Source organism: Trachurus japonicus, chromosome 9, assembly GCF_045865225.1.
Source record: "Trachurus japonicus isolate A0001 chromosome 9, Traja_1.0".
Taxonomy (NCBI): domain Eukaryota; kingdom Metazoa; phylum Chordata; class Actinopteri; order Carangiformes; family Carangidae; genus Trachurus; species Trachurus japonicus.
The window spans coordinates 1,051,143-1,068,925 of NC_140915.1; the positions used below are offsets into that span (position 1 = coordinate 1,051,143).

The 17,783-nt window shown below is 42.2% G+C and overlaps 1 protein-coding gene across 1 annotated transcript; it reads left to right on the forward strand.

The window, feature by feature from the left end:
- The first annotated feature begins 6,260 nt into the window (after positions 1-6,260).
- On the forward strand, positions 6,261-17,518 carry LOC146980452 (fibrinogen C domain-containing protein 1-like). Its single transcript, XM_085785677.1, has 8 exons — positions 6,261-6,381; positions 10,122-10,237; positions 10,850-11,228; positions 12,131-12,261; positions 13,740-13,878; positions 15,351-15,447; positions 15,918-16,097; positions 17,256-17,518. Exons 1-8 carry the CDS (start codon positions 6,304-6,306, stop codon positions 17,516-17,518), a joined length of 1,383 nt encoding a protein of 460 aa, XP_085641803.1. The 5' UTR covers positions 6,261-6,303.
- Positions 17,519-17,783: the final 265 nt, after the last annotated feature.

Consider the following 17,783-nt stretch of genomic DNA (forward strand, 5'->3'; position numbering starts at 1 on the left):
AAGAGAATCTACTTTGTGTGATCTCAAAGATGTGGAGAAGGAAATGCATTTTGTGTTTTACAGTCAGACAAAGACTGTTTAGTACACTGCAAAAACTCAAAATCTTACCAAGAATATTTGTCTTATTTCTAGTCAAAACTAATCTCTTTCTACTTAAAATAAGACTCATCACATTAAAAGCAGCTTGTTTTTAGACACTTTTTACTTCTTTCAAGCAGATTTTCACTTGAAATAAGTAGAAAAATCTGATAGTGGAGCAAGTTTTTCTTTCTTATTACAAACACAAAAAAAACTTGCTTTCACTGGCAGATTTTTCTACTTATTTCAAGTGAAAATTAGTTTGAAATAAGTGAAAATGATCTAAAAACAAGTTGATTTTTAGGTGATGAGTCTTATTTTAAGTGGAAAGAGATTCGTTTTGAGTGGAAATGAGACATTTTGACCAGAAACTAGAAAAAGCATTTCCAAGAATGGAAATGGTGTGACTGCTGAAAGCAGCTGAACGCTGTTGCAGAATTAGCAAATAGTGCAAGCAGTGATCACCATACAAATGTTTGACCAAGGTCGGAATCGAACCCACAACCACATGGTCATTAGACTTCCACTCTGCCTCTAGGCCACGGTGCACACACAGTTGCAGAGACTGTTGTCTGTTTATGATCTGCACACTGTCAACATCAAGAAAGCTTGAGAGTCAAGCTTGAATGACTTAGAATGAAAATTTCTGTGAATTTCAGGCTGAGAGCAGCAGTTTCAACATGAAGCAAGTTATCAGAAGTCAACAGAGGACAACTGGGAAAATAATTCACTATAATTGTTGTTGAGGCAAGAATTGAACCAGCAACCTTCAGGTCTCCAGACCAGCGAGCTAACCACTAGGCTACAGACAGAGATAGTATGTGAGGGGAAGGAATCGAACCCATGACCTCATGATCAATAAACCTTTACTCTGCCACTTCGCCACAGAGAGCACAGACATAAGCATGTTTCAGACAGAGTTGTGGAGAATTCTCAGCATTGGGCTGAATGAGAGCAGAGAGCTCCCTGGCTGCATTTAAAAAATATTTAAAATTATTATCTAAGTCTCTTTGCATTTTTGACCAGAATTTTAGCCAGAAGACAAGTGTGGCTACAAAACTGGAGAAAATAATTTGTCTAGAGTTTAATTTGCAGAAAAAGTTAAATATTTGAAAAAGTATAAATAGTTAAAAAGAGAAAAGTAATGCCGATAAAGTTCAAAAAAAGCTGCACGTTTTGATATATGAATTGTTGAAATAGCACAACACCTAACACACTAACCATATGGCCACAGAGAACCTGAGTTACAATGAGCTTTATACTATGAGGAATCAAAGACTGTCCAATGACAGCTGAATAATTGGAATCAAAAGTCAAGCAATGAAGTGAAAAGACTGAGGCAGGAATCAAACCCATGACCATATGATCACTAAACCTTTACTCTGCCACTCGGCTACAGAGAGCACACTGCTTTCAAGACTGTTGTCATTCATTGTAATGTGATGATGTGCTGCAAACTGGTATGAGTAATCAAGAAGATAACAAACACCTGTAACCAATTGAAGGCGGGGGAGGAGAGCAGAATTCAACATAACATAACAAGAATTCTTCCCTTGGATTCGAACCAGTGACCTTAGGGTTGGCAAACAGCCACCCTAACCCCTACACTACAGTGGAGTTGTGAAGAAGAGAGGTTGAGACTTTGATGAATGTGAGATTTTTTGTGAAAAAGTTAAATATTTGAAAAAGTATAAATAGTTAAAAAGAGAAAAGTAATGCCGATAAAGTTCAAAAAAAGCTGCACGTTTTGATATATGAATTGTTGAAATAGCACAAAGTATGAAGGACTAGAAGAAGACCGTAAAAAGGCGGAAGAAAATGGCCAAACAGAAGAACAATAGTGTGACTGCTTCAGCAGTCACACTAATAAGACAAATATTCTTGGGAAGATTTGGAGTTTTTGCAGTGTAATGGTCGACCCAAGAAGTTAAAGCAGAAGTAAGTGGTCCGGTGGTTTTGGCTAATGCTGCGTTCCAGGCAGGCTTTTGAAACCGTAAATTACAGCTTCAAGTCACAACTTACGACTTTGTAGCGTTCCAGGCAACCCACTCGTGTTTCTCCGACCTGTTTTACCTGTGAAAGTCACTATAACGGCCACTCGTAACTTCTGACCCGTGAACTCGTACCAGATCGAACTGGTACCACTTCACGGTCGGAAAAATACGAGTTTCCTTGAACGCACCATAACAGTCCTCGTCCCTACGTCACCACATTCAGGCGCATCCCTTGGCTGCACACACAGAGAGGACTGCCCCTTTATGCCGTTCTCTCTCCTCATTGGATAAAGGTTGTAGGATACAAGGAAAGTTTTCTCCTGGGCTCAGAGCAGAGCAGAGTGACTGACAGACCCGTGTTTCAGACCAAACACTCTATAGAAGTGATTGCTGTCGGAAGATACAACTATTTAAGACTTAGATTAACACAAATATATCACTTACTTCTGCTTTAAGTTAATTAGTTTGGTTGGACGAAGCTTTTTCAGTTTGATATATTTGCATTTTCTTCTCATGGAAAAGCTTCATACAGATGAAAGTTGTTAATCTGGTCTTCTGGAGGCAGAGAGACGTGGACGAGGTGCAGCAAAGGGAACATATGATGATTTGCATGTACAGTAGATGAACAGACTGTTAGCGTGTTCATCTACATGTTAGTGTGACAGACTGTTAGCGTGTTAAGGAACATGTTAGCCTGTTGCCACGGTGACAGACTGGGACTAAATCTGATGAGATTAACACTCTGCCTCTCTGGCTCTGTCTCAGTGGGTGTCGGTGCAGACGCTCTCTGGCTCTCTGACGATCGACTCCACTCATCATGAACATTTAAACTCAACTAAACTAAACTCTTCTGGTTTCTCATCATCATCATCAGGAGGTCTGATCTCATCTGGAGCTGAAACACTCAGGTCAGTTTATGGATCATCAATATCAACTAGGGATGTTGCCATTACTTGTTTTCAATTAATTAATTGCGGTATTAAACACCACAATTAATTAATCGTAAAGATTTTCAAATACCGTCACTTTCCAAAAAAGATGATGTTGCAAACACAGAGGCAGATGTGCACAAAAGTGAAGGTAAATGTAGAAATACTGGTCCATTTAACTAACGTAACATACAACTGGTAGGAATTTAAATGTTAGTGTCTCATTTGTGATTAAAAAAAGGCAAAAAATAAATAAACTTAAACAATAATTGTACAAAGAAAATCTATAATCGTGACGTCACTAGTATCAATAGAATCAGTTTGGATGTGAAACACTAGACTTTCTAGACTTTATTTATTAGCACATAAAAAATAAAAGTGAAATAAGTTAATTATTATTATTGTGTGTGTGTGTGTGTGTGTGTGTGTGTGTGTGTGTGTGTGTGTGTGTGTGTGTGTGTGTGTGTGTGTGTGTGTGTGTGTGTGTGTGTGTGTGTTTGTCATGTGAGCCACTGGAGATGTTAAAATGTAGCCTCGTGGTCATTGTGAAGTGGTTTGATAACGACGCTGAAGCTGCTCTCTGATCTGTTGATGTTTGAGCTTCATCTCGTTAACGAGGTCACGAGGTCACAGACAAGAGAGAAAGAAAGAAAGAAAGAAAGAAAGAAAGAAAGAAAGAAACAGACAGACAGAAAGAAAGAAAGAAAGAAAAGACAGAAAGAAAGAAAGAGCTTTTCAGACTGTGACTCTGACAGTGGAGATAGAGTTTAGAGTTTATTTATTTAGCACACAAATTTCAACGGTGCAAGGAGGAACGAAGCCGGTTGGCTCGTACATAAGTTCCACCCTATAACAAATTACAACAAGACAAATTTCAATGGCTAACAAATAGAAATATAGAAAAATAAAGAGATAAAGTGCAAAGTGATTCGGTAACAAATAGAGACAATAGAGACAAGGTACAAAAAAAATTAATGAATTAAACTCATAAACTCTGAAAAAGCCTGTTACACCTTTCCTTTCTTTGTTCCTCCCTTCCTTCATCCTTCTTTCCCTCCTTTCTCCCTTCTTCCCACCATCATTTCCCTTCCTTCCTTCTTCCTTCCTTGACCCAATCTGTTCCCTTTGCCCATCTTTCTTTCCTTCCTTTCTCCCTTCCTTCTTTCCATCCTTTTCACTTCTTTCCTTCCTTCCTTCTGTCTCTCCTTCTCTCCTTCCTCCTTCCTTTCTCTTCTTTGTTCCTCCCTTCCTCCATCCTTCTTTCCCTCCTTTCTCCCTTCTTCCCACCATCATTTCCCTTCCTTCCCTCTTCCTTCCTTCGCCAAAATCCAAGAAGAGATCTCATTGCTGTCTCTTTCATTTCTCCTAGACTCAAATCCTATATTTGATACGAAGGTGAGACTAAAGGCTTTTTCTCCTGCTTCTCAACCTCAACTCAGGAGAAATAAGCATAATATACAGTATATAGATCTCAAAGAAAACTCAGCAATGACTCCCAAGATCATCATCGTCATTCTTCTCAAATATGTCTCAGTTTTCTCAGAGTGACCTCAGGAGAAAATGGCTCACTCTGATCACACAAAGAGATCTCTAAATGATATTAGTGTAAATATGTCTAATTTCAGTCTGTAGCACCTGAAGAACCAATAAAAGAAGCTGGAACTCTGTCCTGTAGCTACCTGATATGGAGCCAGTGAAGGGTATGGGTAGTGTAATGTGTGTTAGTGTTCTTATTGCCTGTAGCTCCAGCTGTCAGCGGGTCAGAGATGGAGGTAGCAGGTTTGACTGTGACACTGAGCTGTGTTTAATCTGAGCAGATTAATGTGATGCTGAGGAGGAACGACACTGAGAAGGTGGAGAAGCAAAGAGCAGCTGCTGCTCCGCCCCATGATGCTGCTGCTGCTGCTGCTGCTGCTGCTGCTGCACCCGATGCTGCTGCTGCTGCTGATCGGGGCAGATAGTTCAGATAGTTCAGTTCTACACTGCAAAAACTCAAAATCTTACCAAGAATATTTGTCTTATTTCTAGTCAAAACAAATCTCAATAGCCTATAGCCTACTTAAAATCAGACTCATCACATTAAAAGTAACTTGTTTTTAGACACTTTTTACTTCTTTCAAGCAGATTTTCACTTGAAATAAGTAGAAAAATCTGATAGTGGAGCAAGTTTTTCTTTCTTATTACAAGCACAAAAAACTTGCTTTCACTGGCAGATTTTTCTACTTATTTCAAGTGAAAATTAGTTTGAAACAAGTGAAAATGATCTAAAAACAAGTTCATTTTTAGGTGATGAGTCTCATTTAAAGTGGAAAGAGATTAGTTTTGACTAGAAAGGAGACATTTTGACAAGAAATAAGACAAATATTCTTGGAAAGATTTGGAGTTTTTGCAGTGTACCAGGTCACTGATGAGGTCACCGGGGGTCTAGTGGTCCATGTTCAGAGTCAGAGGTCGTTGAGGAGACAGACCTAGAGGAGGTTTGGTCCTTTCCTGAGTTGTAGATGTTTCCGAGGAGGTTTTAGACAGTTTTCCCGAGACAAGGTCCAGCTCCTTCCCTCCAGCAGGAGACTCAGATTGCCAAAAGCCAAATCAAATAGACTGAAAAACTCATTCATAACACAAGCCATTATCCAACTTAATTCAAATACTAAACAGTTATGATACACTCTTATTTATTTATTTATTTATTTATTTTACCTCGATTGTATGGAACAGCTCCCAGTTTTCCCTCTGGGGTACTGCCATTCAATGTTGTTCAATGTTGTGTAGAGTTTGTGTGGATGTGCTCTATATGTTCTGTGTTTTTTTGCCCTTCTGCAACATGAATTTCCCTTTGGGGACAATAAAGTTTGAAAGTTAAAGTTGAAAGTTGAAAGTTGAAAGGTCCTAGTCTCAGTTGAGGTTCCTCTCAGTGAAAGACTCAGATCTATCTAATGGCCAGAGGTCTTCACGTCATGCCGGAGGACTACAGTTGGATATCAGCCTTTAGCTAACACTGACACATTTACATTAATGTCCATTAATGTGAACTGTCCTTTAAATAAGTAATAATAATAAAAGTAGGTTTCTAGTGTAACAGGTTTTCTCAGAGGTCTAGAAGTTCTTGTTCTGGAAACTTCTTACAGAGGTTTAGATCTACAGGAGGTTCTAGGTCTGGACAACGGAGGAAGTTTCAGAGATCTGTAGTGTTTAGGTCAATGAAGAGAAGGTCTAGTTCCCTGTTAGAGGTTCTAGAGGTTCTTTAGAAGGTCTAGTTCCCTGTTAGAGGTCCTAGAGGTTCTGACTGACTCTGTGTTTGCAGGATGATGCTGAACGACCGGTGGACCATCATGAACAACAGCAGCTCAGAACTCGACAGCAAACGGCCTCAGAAACACAAGGTAACCACAGCTGGCCACACCCACTGTGATGTCATAGTTCCGTAACCACAGCTGGCCACGCCCACTGTGATGTCACGGTTCTGTCCTGGATTCTGATTGGGTTATCTGGACCTGGCTTTACAGAAATATATTTAGGATTTAGCATTAGCATTAGCATTAGCCACAGTCAGCTCAGAGCTGCTGTACCGGTCAGGGTCGGGTCCAGAAATGTAAAGTTTCATTTTGCAGGAGAAGTGAGGAGTTTTGTCCAACGTGTGTTTGTGTTGTTGGATTTGTGTGTAGAGTTCTGATGCTTTCAGAAGATGAGTGTAAACAATCGAGAGAAACTGTAAAACAGAAACTAAAATGTTATGTTTAAGAAGGCGCTGACAACGACTGTGTGCTAACTCCGTGCTTTTATTATAGCTTGTTTTCAGGTGACTTCTAGAACACACGTCACACGTTACGTTTATGGCTGACGTCATGCCGTCATGACTCTAACCCGGCGTACAGCCGTACACTACATAAAACAAGGTCAAACAGCTTAAACAACACAATAGGGATGCACATTGTGAACCCTTTAACCGTTAACAAGAACTCTGACCCATTAATACTATCAGTGTATGTTTTTATCAGCTCCTCATGGGGGGTCGACACCGGCAGACTCTAAGTCCCACAGCAGACTGACAGTATGAGCAGCGCACACAGCAACAACTGTAGCTACACGGACACACATGAATCACCTCTAACTACGGCGCTGAAAACATTTTTTACACACGTGCACCGCCAACGTCGTAATCTTATTGGTTAACGGTTAATGATCAGTTAACGAGCGTTGGTTATCGGTCAGAAAAAACATTCAAAATGCACAACTGCACATGCACAACACATTGAACTGCTGCTGGTGTGTGTGTTGGTGTGTGTGTTGGTGTGTGTGTGTGTGTGTGTGTGTGTTGGTGTGTGTGTTGGTGTGTGTGTTGGTGTGTGTTGGTGTGTGTGTTGGTGTGTGTGTGTGTGTGTGTGTGTGTGTGTGTGTGTGTGTGTGTTGGTGTGTGTGTTGGTGTGTGTGTTGGTGTGTGTGCTGGTGTGTGTGCTGGTGTGTGTGTTGGTGTGTGTGTTGATCAGCTGAACGTGAAGACAAGTTAATTCCTCCTAATCTGGTCGGACGCTCGGTGTCTGTAATCTGCAGCAGCTGCTGTCGCCACGACAACAGTCTCACTCAGACAAGCCCCGCCCACCAGACACCCCCACACTGACCTTTGACCTTAAGGACGTGATGTTTGACCCCTGACCTCAGGTGACACTGAGCCCCATAGATATATAGATCTATATACAGTATAGGACGAATCTCCTTGTTTACAACTACTTCCTGGTAGAAAACCAGCATGAGAACAATAGTGACGGACGAGAGTTTCTCTATATTTATCAAATTTTTCATGTCACTATATCACCGTTTAGACTAATCTGATGTTTGTAAAGTTTATAAAACCAATGATTGGACAAACATTACTATTTATGTGTGCACATTTTTGTAATTAGTCATGGTTATCAGAGATTAGCCGGGCTAACGGTTAGCTACCTGTTTAACTTTAATAACTCAGTGACTCAATAAACGCTCCATGAACAAATATTTTCTCCAGCGGATATCTGAGTTCCAACATGACTGAGCTAACTGGAGTAGTTTCATGTCGTGTCCCACAACGGGAGGGTTTTAACAGCTGACGTCCTGCTGTTAGCTTAGCTACCGCTGTTAGCTTAGCTACCGCCGTTAGCTTAGCTACCGTTAGCTGTCCCTGTCAGCTGAGCCACTGATGCTTTCTAGACACTGTGATTCCCCCAAACTGAATAAATACAACACATAGCAACACAAAACACACACACAGAAATAGTAATGTTTCTTCAATCATTTCAGATTTGTCTAAACGGTGATAGGGCGTGAAAAATATGATATATAGCTAAACTCTGGTTCGTTACTATTGATCTCATTCACATTACAGCTGGTTTTCTACCAGGAAGTAGAATGTAAACAACAAGGAGATTCGGTCTATATAGATCTATATAAGAAGACAACGGCTGTGCCCCCCCCCCTCCTCTCTATCTAGTGACCAGTTGTTGTCGTGGTGTCTGAATGTTTAGTGATTATTAATGTTCACTATGTAGTGACTGAATCTATCCCATAATTCACCACCAAATGTAGTGAACATCCGATGGTCACTAACCGGAGCAAGATATCCCATCATGCATTGTGGTCACGGATGGCCGTTACCACAGCGACCCAGAGCGACCGGTGTAGCTACCAAATAAATGAAGTAGTGACCGGTGTAGCTACCAAATAAATGCAGTAGTGACCGGTGTAGCTACCAAATAAATGAAGTAGTGACCGGTGTAGCTACCAAATAAATGCAGTAGTGACCGGTGTAGCTACCAAATAAATGCAGTAGTGACCGGTGTAGCTACCAAATAAATGCAGTAGTGACCGGTGTAGCTACCAAATAAATGAAGTAGTGACCGGTGTAGCTACCAAATAAATGAAGTAGCGACCGGTGTAGCTACCAAATAAATGAAGTAGTGACCGGTGTAGCTACCAAATAAATGAAGTAGTGACCGGTGTAGCTACCAAATAAATGCAGTAGTGACCGGTGTAGCTACCAAATAAATGCAGTAGTGACCGGTGTAGCTACCAAGTAAATGAAGTAGTGACCGGTGTAGCTACCAAGTAAATGAAGTAGTGACCGGTGTAGCTACCAAATAAATGCAGTAGCGACCGGTGTAGCTACCAAATAAATGAAGTAGCGACCGGTGTAGCTACCAAATAAATGAAGTAGCGACCGGTGTAGCTACCAAATAAATGAAGTAGTGACCGGTGTAGCTACCAAATAAATGAAGTAGTGACCGGTGTAGCTACCAAATAAATGAAGTAGTGACCGGTGTAGCTACCAAATAAATGAAGTAGTGACCGGTGTAGCTACCAAATAAATGCAGTAGTGACCGGTGTAGCTACCAAATAAATGCAGTAGTGCAGCAGCCTCAGTAAATGTGTCCAGCTGCCAGAGTTGTCCGGTTGCAGCTTCCACAGACTCCCACAACAAACGTCGGAGCAAATTTCCTAACAAGCGTTATAAACTGACCACAGACTCTGGATAGCGATGCTAATTTCTGTTAGCCCGTCTATGAGGTTTTACATTAACGTTAGCATTAAGCTAGCAGACTTCATGCTTAGTTGTGACACTGGCTGTGTGTGTTGTCAACGTTGTTTCAAACTATGTGGGTTTGATTGAACATCTTTGATGCTTAAATATTACCGCTTAATATATTGCGAACGTTTTAATTACGCGACGTAATACGTCATTAACTGTGCGGTGGAGTAGTGTCAGAAAGTGTTTTTTTATTTGACCAGTGAGTCACTATATTGAATTCACTATGTAGTGAGTAGAGAGGAGGGAGGGGTTTAGGTCAACAACCTAGATGACTCACCCACCGCTGCTGCCCAATGACACGGCGTAGCCACACGGCGGCCATCTTGGTAAGGGCAACTCTCTCCCTCAGAGCATTAAGCCTCTGCTGCATGTTGCTATAACGACCACAACTTGCTCAGTTTCTGTCTCATTTCCAAACGGTTTGATTCTTTATGAACGTTTATGCAGTTATGATGCAGCAGATCATTTTAATCATGTAGTTTTTTATATAAAAGTAACATTATAGTGACATTATGCAACTAGCTACAGAGTTATGAATAGTTGTGTGTTGTTGTGTTTGTTCAGAGATGCTGCAGCGTCCTGCTGTGGTCGGTCGTCATGTTGCTCACCATAGCAGCCGTCACCATAGCAACAGTCACCATCCTCTACCTGAACCAGTATCCTCTGCCCTTCATCAACAGGTAAACACACCTGTCTGTCTGTCTCTCTGTTTCTCTACCTGTCTGTCTGTCTGTCTGTCACCTGTCTGTCTGTCTCTACCTCTCTACCTGTCTGTCTCACCTGTCTGCCTGCCTGTCTCTCTCTACCTACCTGTCTGTCTGTCTGTCTGTCTGTCTGTCTGTCTCTCTACCTGTCTGTCTGTCTGTCTGTCTGTCTGTCTGTCTGTCTGTCTGTCTGTCTGTCTGTCTGTCTGTCTCTAACCTGTCTGTCTGTCTGTCTGTCTGTCTGTCTGTCTGTCTGTCTGTCTGTCTGTCTCATCTCTCTACCTGTCTGTCTCACCTGTCTCACCTCTCTACCTGTCTGTCTGTCTGTCTCACCTGTCTGTCTCTCTCTACCTGTCTGTCTGTCTCACCTCTCTACCTGTCTGTCTCTCTACCTGTCTGTCTGTCTCACCTGTCTCTCTCTCTCTACCTGTCTGTCTGTCTCCCTGCCTGTCTCACCTCTCTACCCGTCTCTCTGTCTCTACCTGTCTGTCTGTCTCACCTGTCTGTCTGTCTCACCTGTCTCACCTCTCTACCTACCTACCTGTCTCTCTCTACCTGTCTCACCACCTACCTGTCTGTCTGTCTCAGAGCGGGGTTCCCCTCCTCCTCCTCGTCACCGGTGATCTCGACCAATCCCAGAGAGTCTGGCGCCGTGGTGACGGTGTCTCGTGTGACGTCCGGGGAGCCAATCAGCATCTTCCTGGAGCCCACCTGCCCCGCCCCCGAGGCGCTGGCGCGGTGGGAGGAGCTGCAGGGCGCCGTGCTGCGGGCGCTGACCAACCACAACGCAGCCGCCGGGTGGACGGAGCGCGGCGGCGGCGCGGTGCAGGGCGTCGCCGCGGAGATGACGGCGCTGGCAGGCCACGCCCACAACCTCAGGCTGCAAGCTGATTCGCTGAAACGAGGCCAAGCGGCTCTGGACCAGCGGCTGGACGGACTGCAGGGCGAGCAGGGCCGCATCCTCCAGGTCAGTTACCGTGGCAACCAGGTTACCAGGTAACCAGGTGACCAGGTAACCAGGCAGTGGTGTAGTCTATGTGATACTCAGGTGTACTCAGTATACACACTGAAAATGCATAAATACTTCAGTATACTTTTTCTGGAAATTTTACCACTTTTTCCTAGATTTTTTTCACTTTTTTAATTACGGTTTTCATTTTTTTTTCTTTTCTTTTTTTAAAAGTTTTACTAGTTACTTCTCAATTTTTCTATTCTACTTTTTACTATTTTTTAAAATAAATTTTACTCCTTATTTTACCACATTTTTTTTTATTTAAAAAAAAAAAAAAGACCACTTTTTCTAGAATTCTTGAGTAATTTTACCAGTTTCTTCTCAATTAAAAAAAACGTTTTACTATTTACTACATACTATTTTTACTTTTACCACTTTTTTACCACTCTTTTTTCATCATTGTTTGATTTTTCCTAGAATTTCTTTGAGAAATTTGACCAGTTTCTTCTTCTTTTTTTATTTTTACATTTTACCAGATTGGGTTAGGGTTAAATTTTACCACTTTTTTCTAAAAAAATTTTTTTACGTTTTGTATATTTTTTTGTGAGAATTTTTACCACTTTTTTCTAGAAATGTTTCAACTTTTTTTGAGAAATTGTAGGCCTACCACTTTTTTTCCCCAGAAATGTCTCTATAACCTTTCATAAATGTAGCTAGGCCTAATTTAAAGGTACATTGATTGTTTGTGTATTTCTTGCTTCAACATTTTATCCAATGGGTCCGTGGTCTAGTTTGTGTCAGTTACCTAGAAAGCAAACACATTAGACTACACCACTGTAACCATGTAACCAGTTAACCAGTTAACCATGTAACCAGGTAACCAGGCAACCAGGTAACCATGGTAACCGTCTCTCCAGGTGCTGTCAGACACTCACTCCAGCGTGTTGAAGCTGGCGGCCGGTTTCAGTGACTCTCTGCTCGGCCTGAAGATGGAGATGGAGAGTCTGAGGAGGCAGGAGGGACACACAGGTACACACACACAGACACACACCTCTACACAACCACACACACAGACACACACAACTCTACACAACTCTACACAACCACACACACACACAACAACAGGTGTGTGTCTGTCCCAAGGTTATAATAGTTTGGGATTTTTAATTATAGTTTGTTTTATTTAGTTTTGACTTCTTTTTCTCTAATTCAGTGAGTTTTATTTAGTTTTTAGAGCGGCTTTGCTAGTTTTAGTTAGTTTTAATTTTTTTCTAAACGCTTAGTTTTAGTTTAGTTTTTATTAGTTCTAGTTTTTTCATACTTTGGGTTATTTGTTAGTTGAAGGATTCAAAAAGATCAGAGCAAGTATTGTGTAATAAAACTCAAAAGATACCATTTAACAAATGTGTTGAGTTACTGCAGTTTTTTTTACATACCAGTACAGTAAAGTAACAATAGGCTTACAGTACAGTAGCCTACGTCACGTGTTGTATTGTATTTAACATAAAGTAGCATAAAGTGAACACAGCACACCTGAACCGGGCTCTAAACCCTGCTGTGCGTATACCAGCCCCCCCCAGTGGGGGCTCAACCTGGTCAGTGGTGCACCGGAGCAGCCATGGAATCGGCGCCTATGCCTGAATCGATTTCATATCAATCCGAAATTGACCTCTGGCTAAGCCCCGCCCCCTCCACTCACTGGGACAAACAGTCAACATTGGGTGACAGTTGCTATGGCAACAGCTGTCACCGTAGAGACATTTCACAGGAGACAGAAAGATTAAATATCATGTTGAAGTCACTAAAACTTCACGTAGCTTTACTGCTATGGCTGTCGATAGCGACGGGCTAACTTCTGTTAGCCTGTCTATGGAGTTTTACATTATACGTTAGCATTAAGCTAGCAGACTTTATGCTAAGTTGTGATACTGGCTAACATCTAAACATCTCTGACAATATGTTGCCTCAAATACGTTGTTGACTTAACTTAGAACAGATGTAGACATCCTTGTTAAGTTTATCCAGGTTTAGTTGGTGTTGTGGTCTACTGCATAACTTTATCCAGAGCAGACACTTCTCTGGGTTGAGATGTGGTTTAGGAAAAGGTAAAAAAATCCCCCCCGTGGCCTCTCAGGATACCTAGTGTCAGAGTTACATGTACCCCATGAACACCGTTTGACCATTTTAAACTTAAAATGTCAAGAAAAAACATATAAAAACTAATGAAAACTGACTAACTGCAATGCATTTCAATGGACGTGGAAGCAGAGAATGTCCCAGTGTATGGGCTAGCTATGAGCACTGTGATTGGCTCATCGTGTTTGGGGGCGTGGCTTAGCCAGAGGTCAATTGACAAAGACGAAAACGAAGGGAATTTTATCTATAACTTCAGTACGTTTCAGTTAGTTATGGTTTTTTCATTTGATTATAGTTTTTATTTATTTCAGTTAACGAAAATGTTTATTCAATGTTAGTTTTGGTCATTTGGTTGGTTTTGGTTAACGATAGTAACCTCTGTCTGTCCCCAGCCGTCAGACCCAGGGACTGCAGTGACGTCAGGGCGACCGGCGTCTCTCAGGACGGCGTCTACTCCGTGTTCCCGACCCACGACCCCGACGGCTTCATGGTTTACTGTGACATGACCACGGACGGGGGAGGCTGGACGGTACGCACACACACACACACACACACACAGACACACACACACACACACACACACACTGTTAGAGCTAACAGAGTCGATCCAGGTCTCAAGTCCATCACGTTCTGGCTCCAGTAAAGAAAGTGAATGTGGTTTCTGCTCTGTGACTAAAACACCAGTTTCTACCAGTAGTACAGCGGTTAAGCCCTCAAATCAAGGGGAATTCTTCTACCATAGATAGTTTATACCATGAGGTTTATTTTCAGATCGGGAGGGAAGTCAGATTTGACCTCTGAGGCCCGGGAGAGGTCAAATCCAAGATGGCCGCCAATAATATTCAAAAATGGCTATCGCTGGAACCAAACACAGTAGAAAAACACTTAAGGTGTCATTTCCCACTAACTTTTGGGTGTCCTTTCTGTTGGTGATACCTTTGAGACCAATAGAATTCAAGAAAATGCATTTAGATCAATGTGGAGGTCAAATAATGCAGACATAGGGAGGTGAACGGTGCAAAAAGGTAGTTTATTTCTAAAATAATAACCTAACAGTGATGATGATGTTAATAATGATGATAATAGTGCCAATAATAATAATCATTATCATAATAAGTTCTTTTTTTAACTGATTTATTATTAACTCATTGGCTGCCAGCCATTTTCAGAGCAGAGAGCTGCATACTGCCAGTCGTTTAAGAGCATTTTACAGATCTTTCAAGACCAACAGAAAATTGTGTTCATGTAAACATGTAAACACCAAAACTACCAAGAGAAAGAGTAGACTCTCTTCTTTCATTAGGAAAAAAAAGTTTGTTTCTATCTTTATCCATTCTTTAATAAACGGCAGTAGAACATAGGCTGGTTTCGCCAAAAACACCTGTTTTTGACCAAAACACTGAGAAAGGAAGCTTTTTGAGGAAAATATTTTTGAAAATAAACCTCATGGTATAAACTAACTATGGTAGAAGTTTCATGTTTCTTTCAAAAAGTGCACAATTTTCATGCTTAGCCGCTGTACTATAGTACTACTATTACTACTACAGGTTTCTGATCCTTCCAAGTTTAGTTCAGTGAGATAATCTTCACATGAACTCCTTTTCTACCGTATTTGAAGCTTAATGAGACGTCCAGAAGTAAAAAGCTAACGTACGGCTTTAATGTCACCACCACTAAGTTTTCCACTGGTTTCAGCTGCACAATGTTAAAGGGACAGTTCAACATTTAGTCAAATTGGCCCATCGCCATAACCCCTATAGTCATAGCAGTAGGTTCGTTACCTTTAATTGTCGGTGCAAGCTGTTTTTAGAACGGCGGAGCAGAGCCGTGAGCTGCTCAGAGCTACGCTACGGAGGCTCATTATGGGATTTCTTGGTTTCCCTCATCAAACTCATCAAATACACAATCCAACAACTCCACAACGCTCTGGTGGACAAGTTGTGAGCTGCACATTCACCACGCTATGAGAAAATAACACAGTGTGTGTGTGTGTGTGGTCAGGTGATCCAGAGGAGGGAGGACGGCTCGGTGAACTTCTTCAGAGGCTGGGACGCCTACAGAGACGGGTTTGGAACCACGACGGGAGAGCACTGGCTGGGTAAGACACACACACACACACACACACACACACACACACACACACACACAGACAGACTATTTTCTCCAGCGGATATCTGAGTTCCAACATGACTGAGCTAACTGGAGTAGTTTCATGTCGTGTCCCACAACGGGAGGGTTTTAACAGCTGACGTCCTGCTGTTAGCTTAGCTACCGCCGTTAGCTTAGCTACCGCTGTTAGCTGTCAGCAGCAGCTAAGCTTACAACTACGATAACCATGACTAATTACAAAAACGTGCACACAGAAATAGTAGCCTAATGTTTGTTCAATAATTTGTTCTATAGACTTAACAAACACCGGCGGCTAACGCTACCAGTTAGCCGCTCGCTAGAATTCTACTAAAACCCACTTCCGTTGTGGTGTGACGCAATGGATCATGGGAAAATAAAGTGGTAGATACAGGTACACAGACACACTCTAACCGTGCCCCCCCCCCCCCCCCACTCTAGGCCTCCAGAGGATCTACTCTCTGACCCGGTCTGGTGGCTTCCAGCTGCGTATCGACATGGCCGACTTCGACAACGCCACAGCCTTCGCTCTCTACAGCGACTTCGCTGTCGGCCGCGACTCGGTCAACGCTGAGGAGGACGGATACCCGCTGACGGTGGACGAGTTCTCTGGGACGGCAGGTAGACGGCCGTGTCTCTAGTGTCTCTATTTTCATTCTACTTCCTGGTAGAAAACCAGCTGTAATGTGAATGAGATCAATAGTAACGAACGAGAGTTTAGCTATATATCATATTTTTTACGCCCTATCACCGTTTAGACAAATCTGAAATGATTGAAGAAACATTACTATTTCTGTGTGTGTGTTTTGTGTTGCTATGTGTTGTATTTATTCAGTTTGGGGGAATCACAGTGTCTAGAAAGCATCAGTGGCTCAGCTGACAGGGACAGCTAACGGTAGCTAAGCTAACGGCAGCTAAGCTAACAATAGCTAAACTAATGGTAGCTAAGCTAGCTAAGCTAACAGCAGCTAAGCTAACGGCGGTACTACGTCGCTACGTCACTACGTGAAAAACAGCCGTCCGTCATTTAACGTGAAGAACGGACTGTTGTGACAATCCGTACCGAAGCGGTCCGGTTTTTTTTATTTGACAAAGTTTCACACAGAGCTTTCTGAGGCTGTAGGAGTCTCTCCATGTTTCTCCTTTTCCCTCAGTAAAAACGGACATTTTTTCAGACAAGACGACAGTCTCATAAACTTTTTTTTTTTTTTTTCATTGAATGACTATTCCATTATATGAAAATCATTGCCCATCCCTAAAACATAAAATAATCTTAAAGGCTGAGGAGTTGTGATATTCAAATAAATATTCAAATTTTAGACATTTTGAATTTTTTTTTTTTTTTTAATTACCACACAGACAAAAAGTACAGGTAGCGAAAACAGGTACCGATTGGTACCGATATCGGTTCCCAGGTACCGAGTATAGATTCAAATGCGAAAGGTACCCATCCCTAGCATTTATTGAGTCACTGAGTTATTAAAGTTAAACAGGTAGCTAACCGTTAGCCCGGCTAATCTATGATAACCATGACTAATTACAAAAATGTGCACACATAAATAGTAATGTTTGTCCAATCATTGGTTTTATAAACTTTACAAACATCAGATTAGTCTAAACGGTGATATAGTGACATGAAAAATGAGATAAATATAGTGAAACTCTCGTCCGTCACTATTGTTCTCATGCTGGTTTTCTACCAGGAAGTAGCTGTAAACAACAAGGAGATTCATCCTATTGTCTCTAGTGTCTCCATTGTCTCCATGGTCTGTCCTCCAGGTGACTCCCTGCTGAAGCATTCTGGGATGCAGTTCACGACGAAGGACCGGGACCAGGACCAGTCGGAGAACAACTGCGCGGCGTACTACCAGGGCGCGTGGTGGTACAGGAACTGCCACACGTCCAACCTGAACGGCCAGTACCTGAGAGGAGGCCACGCCTCCTACGCCGACGGCGTGGAGTGGTCCAGCTGGACCGGCTGGCAGTACTCGCTGCGCTTCACCGAGATGAAGATCAGACCCCGAGCTGCTCCGGGGTCCTGACCTCTTCTTTAACCTGACCCATGACCTCTGACCTCACCTTTAAAGCTACATTGTGTAAGAATTCCTCCATCAGTCGTATTTTTCATGCTGCATTCAGGTGAAATTGGGCAGACGGCAGACGGACGGCAGCCGCTGCACGTAACAGCATAAACACGCCTCTATGTAAACAAGTGGTCCGTCAGCACGAGGCTAAACAATACACGTGACAATATGCTGTCATGGCGATGTGGTATTGTTTTTTACCGTCTTTCTCTGGACTTCTGTG

What these genes read in the sequence shown, in the direction of transcription:
- LOC146980452 (XM_085785677.1), top strand. Translation starts at nt 6,304, where the DNA reads ATGATGCTGAACGACCGGTGGACCATCATGAACAACAGCAGCTCAGAA. An exon ending in AGCAGGGCCGCATCCTCCAG is followed by an intron (nt 11,229 to 12,130) that starts GTCAGTTACCGT and finishes CCGTCTCTCCAG; the next exon opens with GTGCTGTCAGACACTCACTC. An exon ending in CGAGTTCTCTGGGACGGCAG is followed by an intron (nt 16,098 to 17,255) that starts GTAGACGGCCGT and finishes TCTGTCCTCCAG; the next exon opens with GTGACTCCCTGCTGAAGCAT.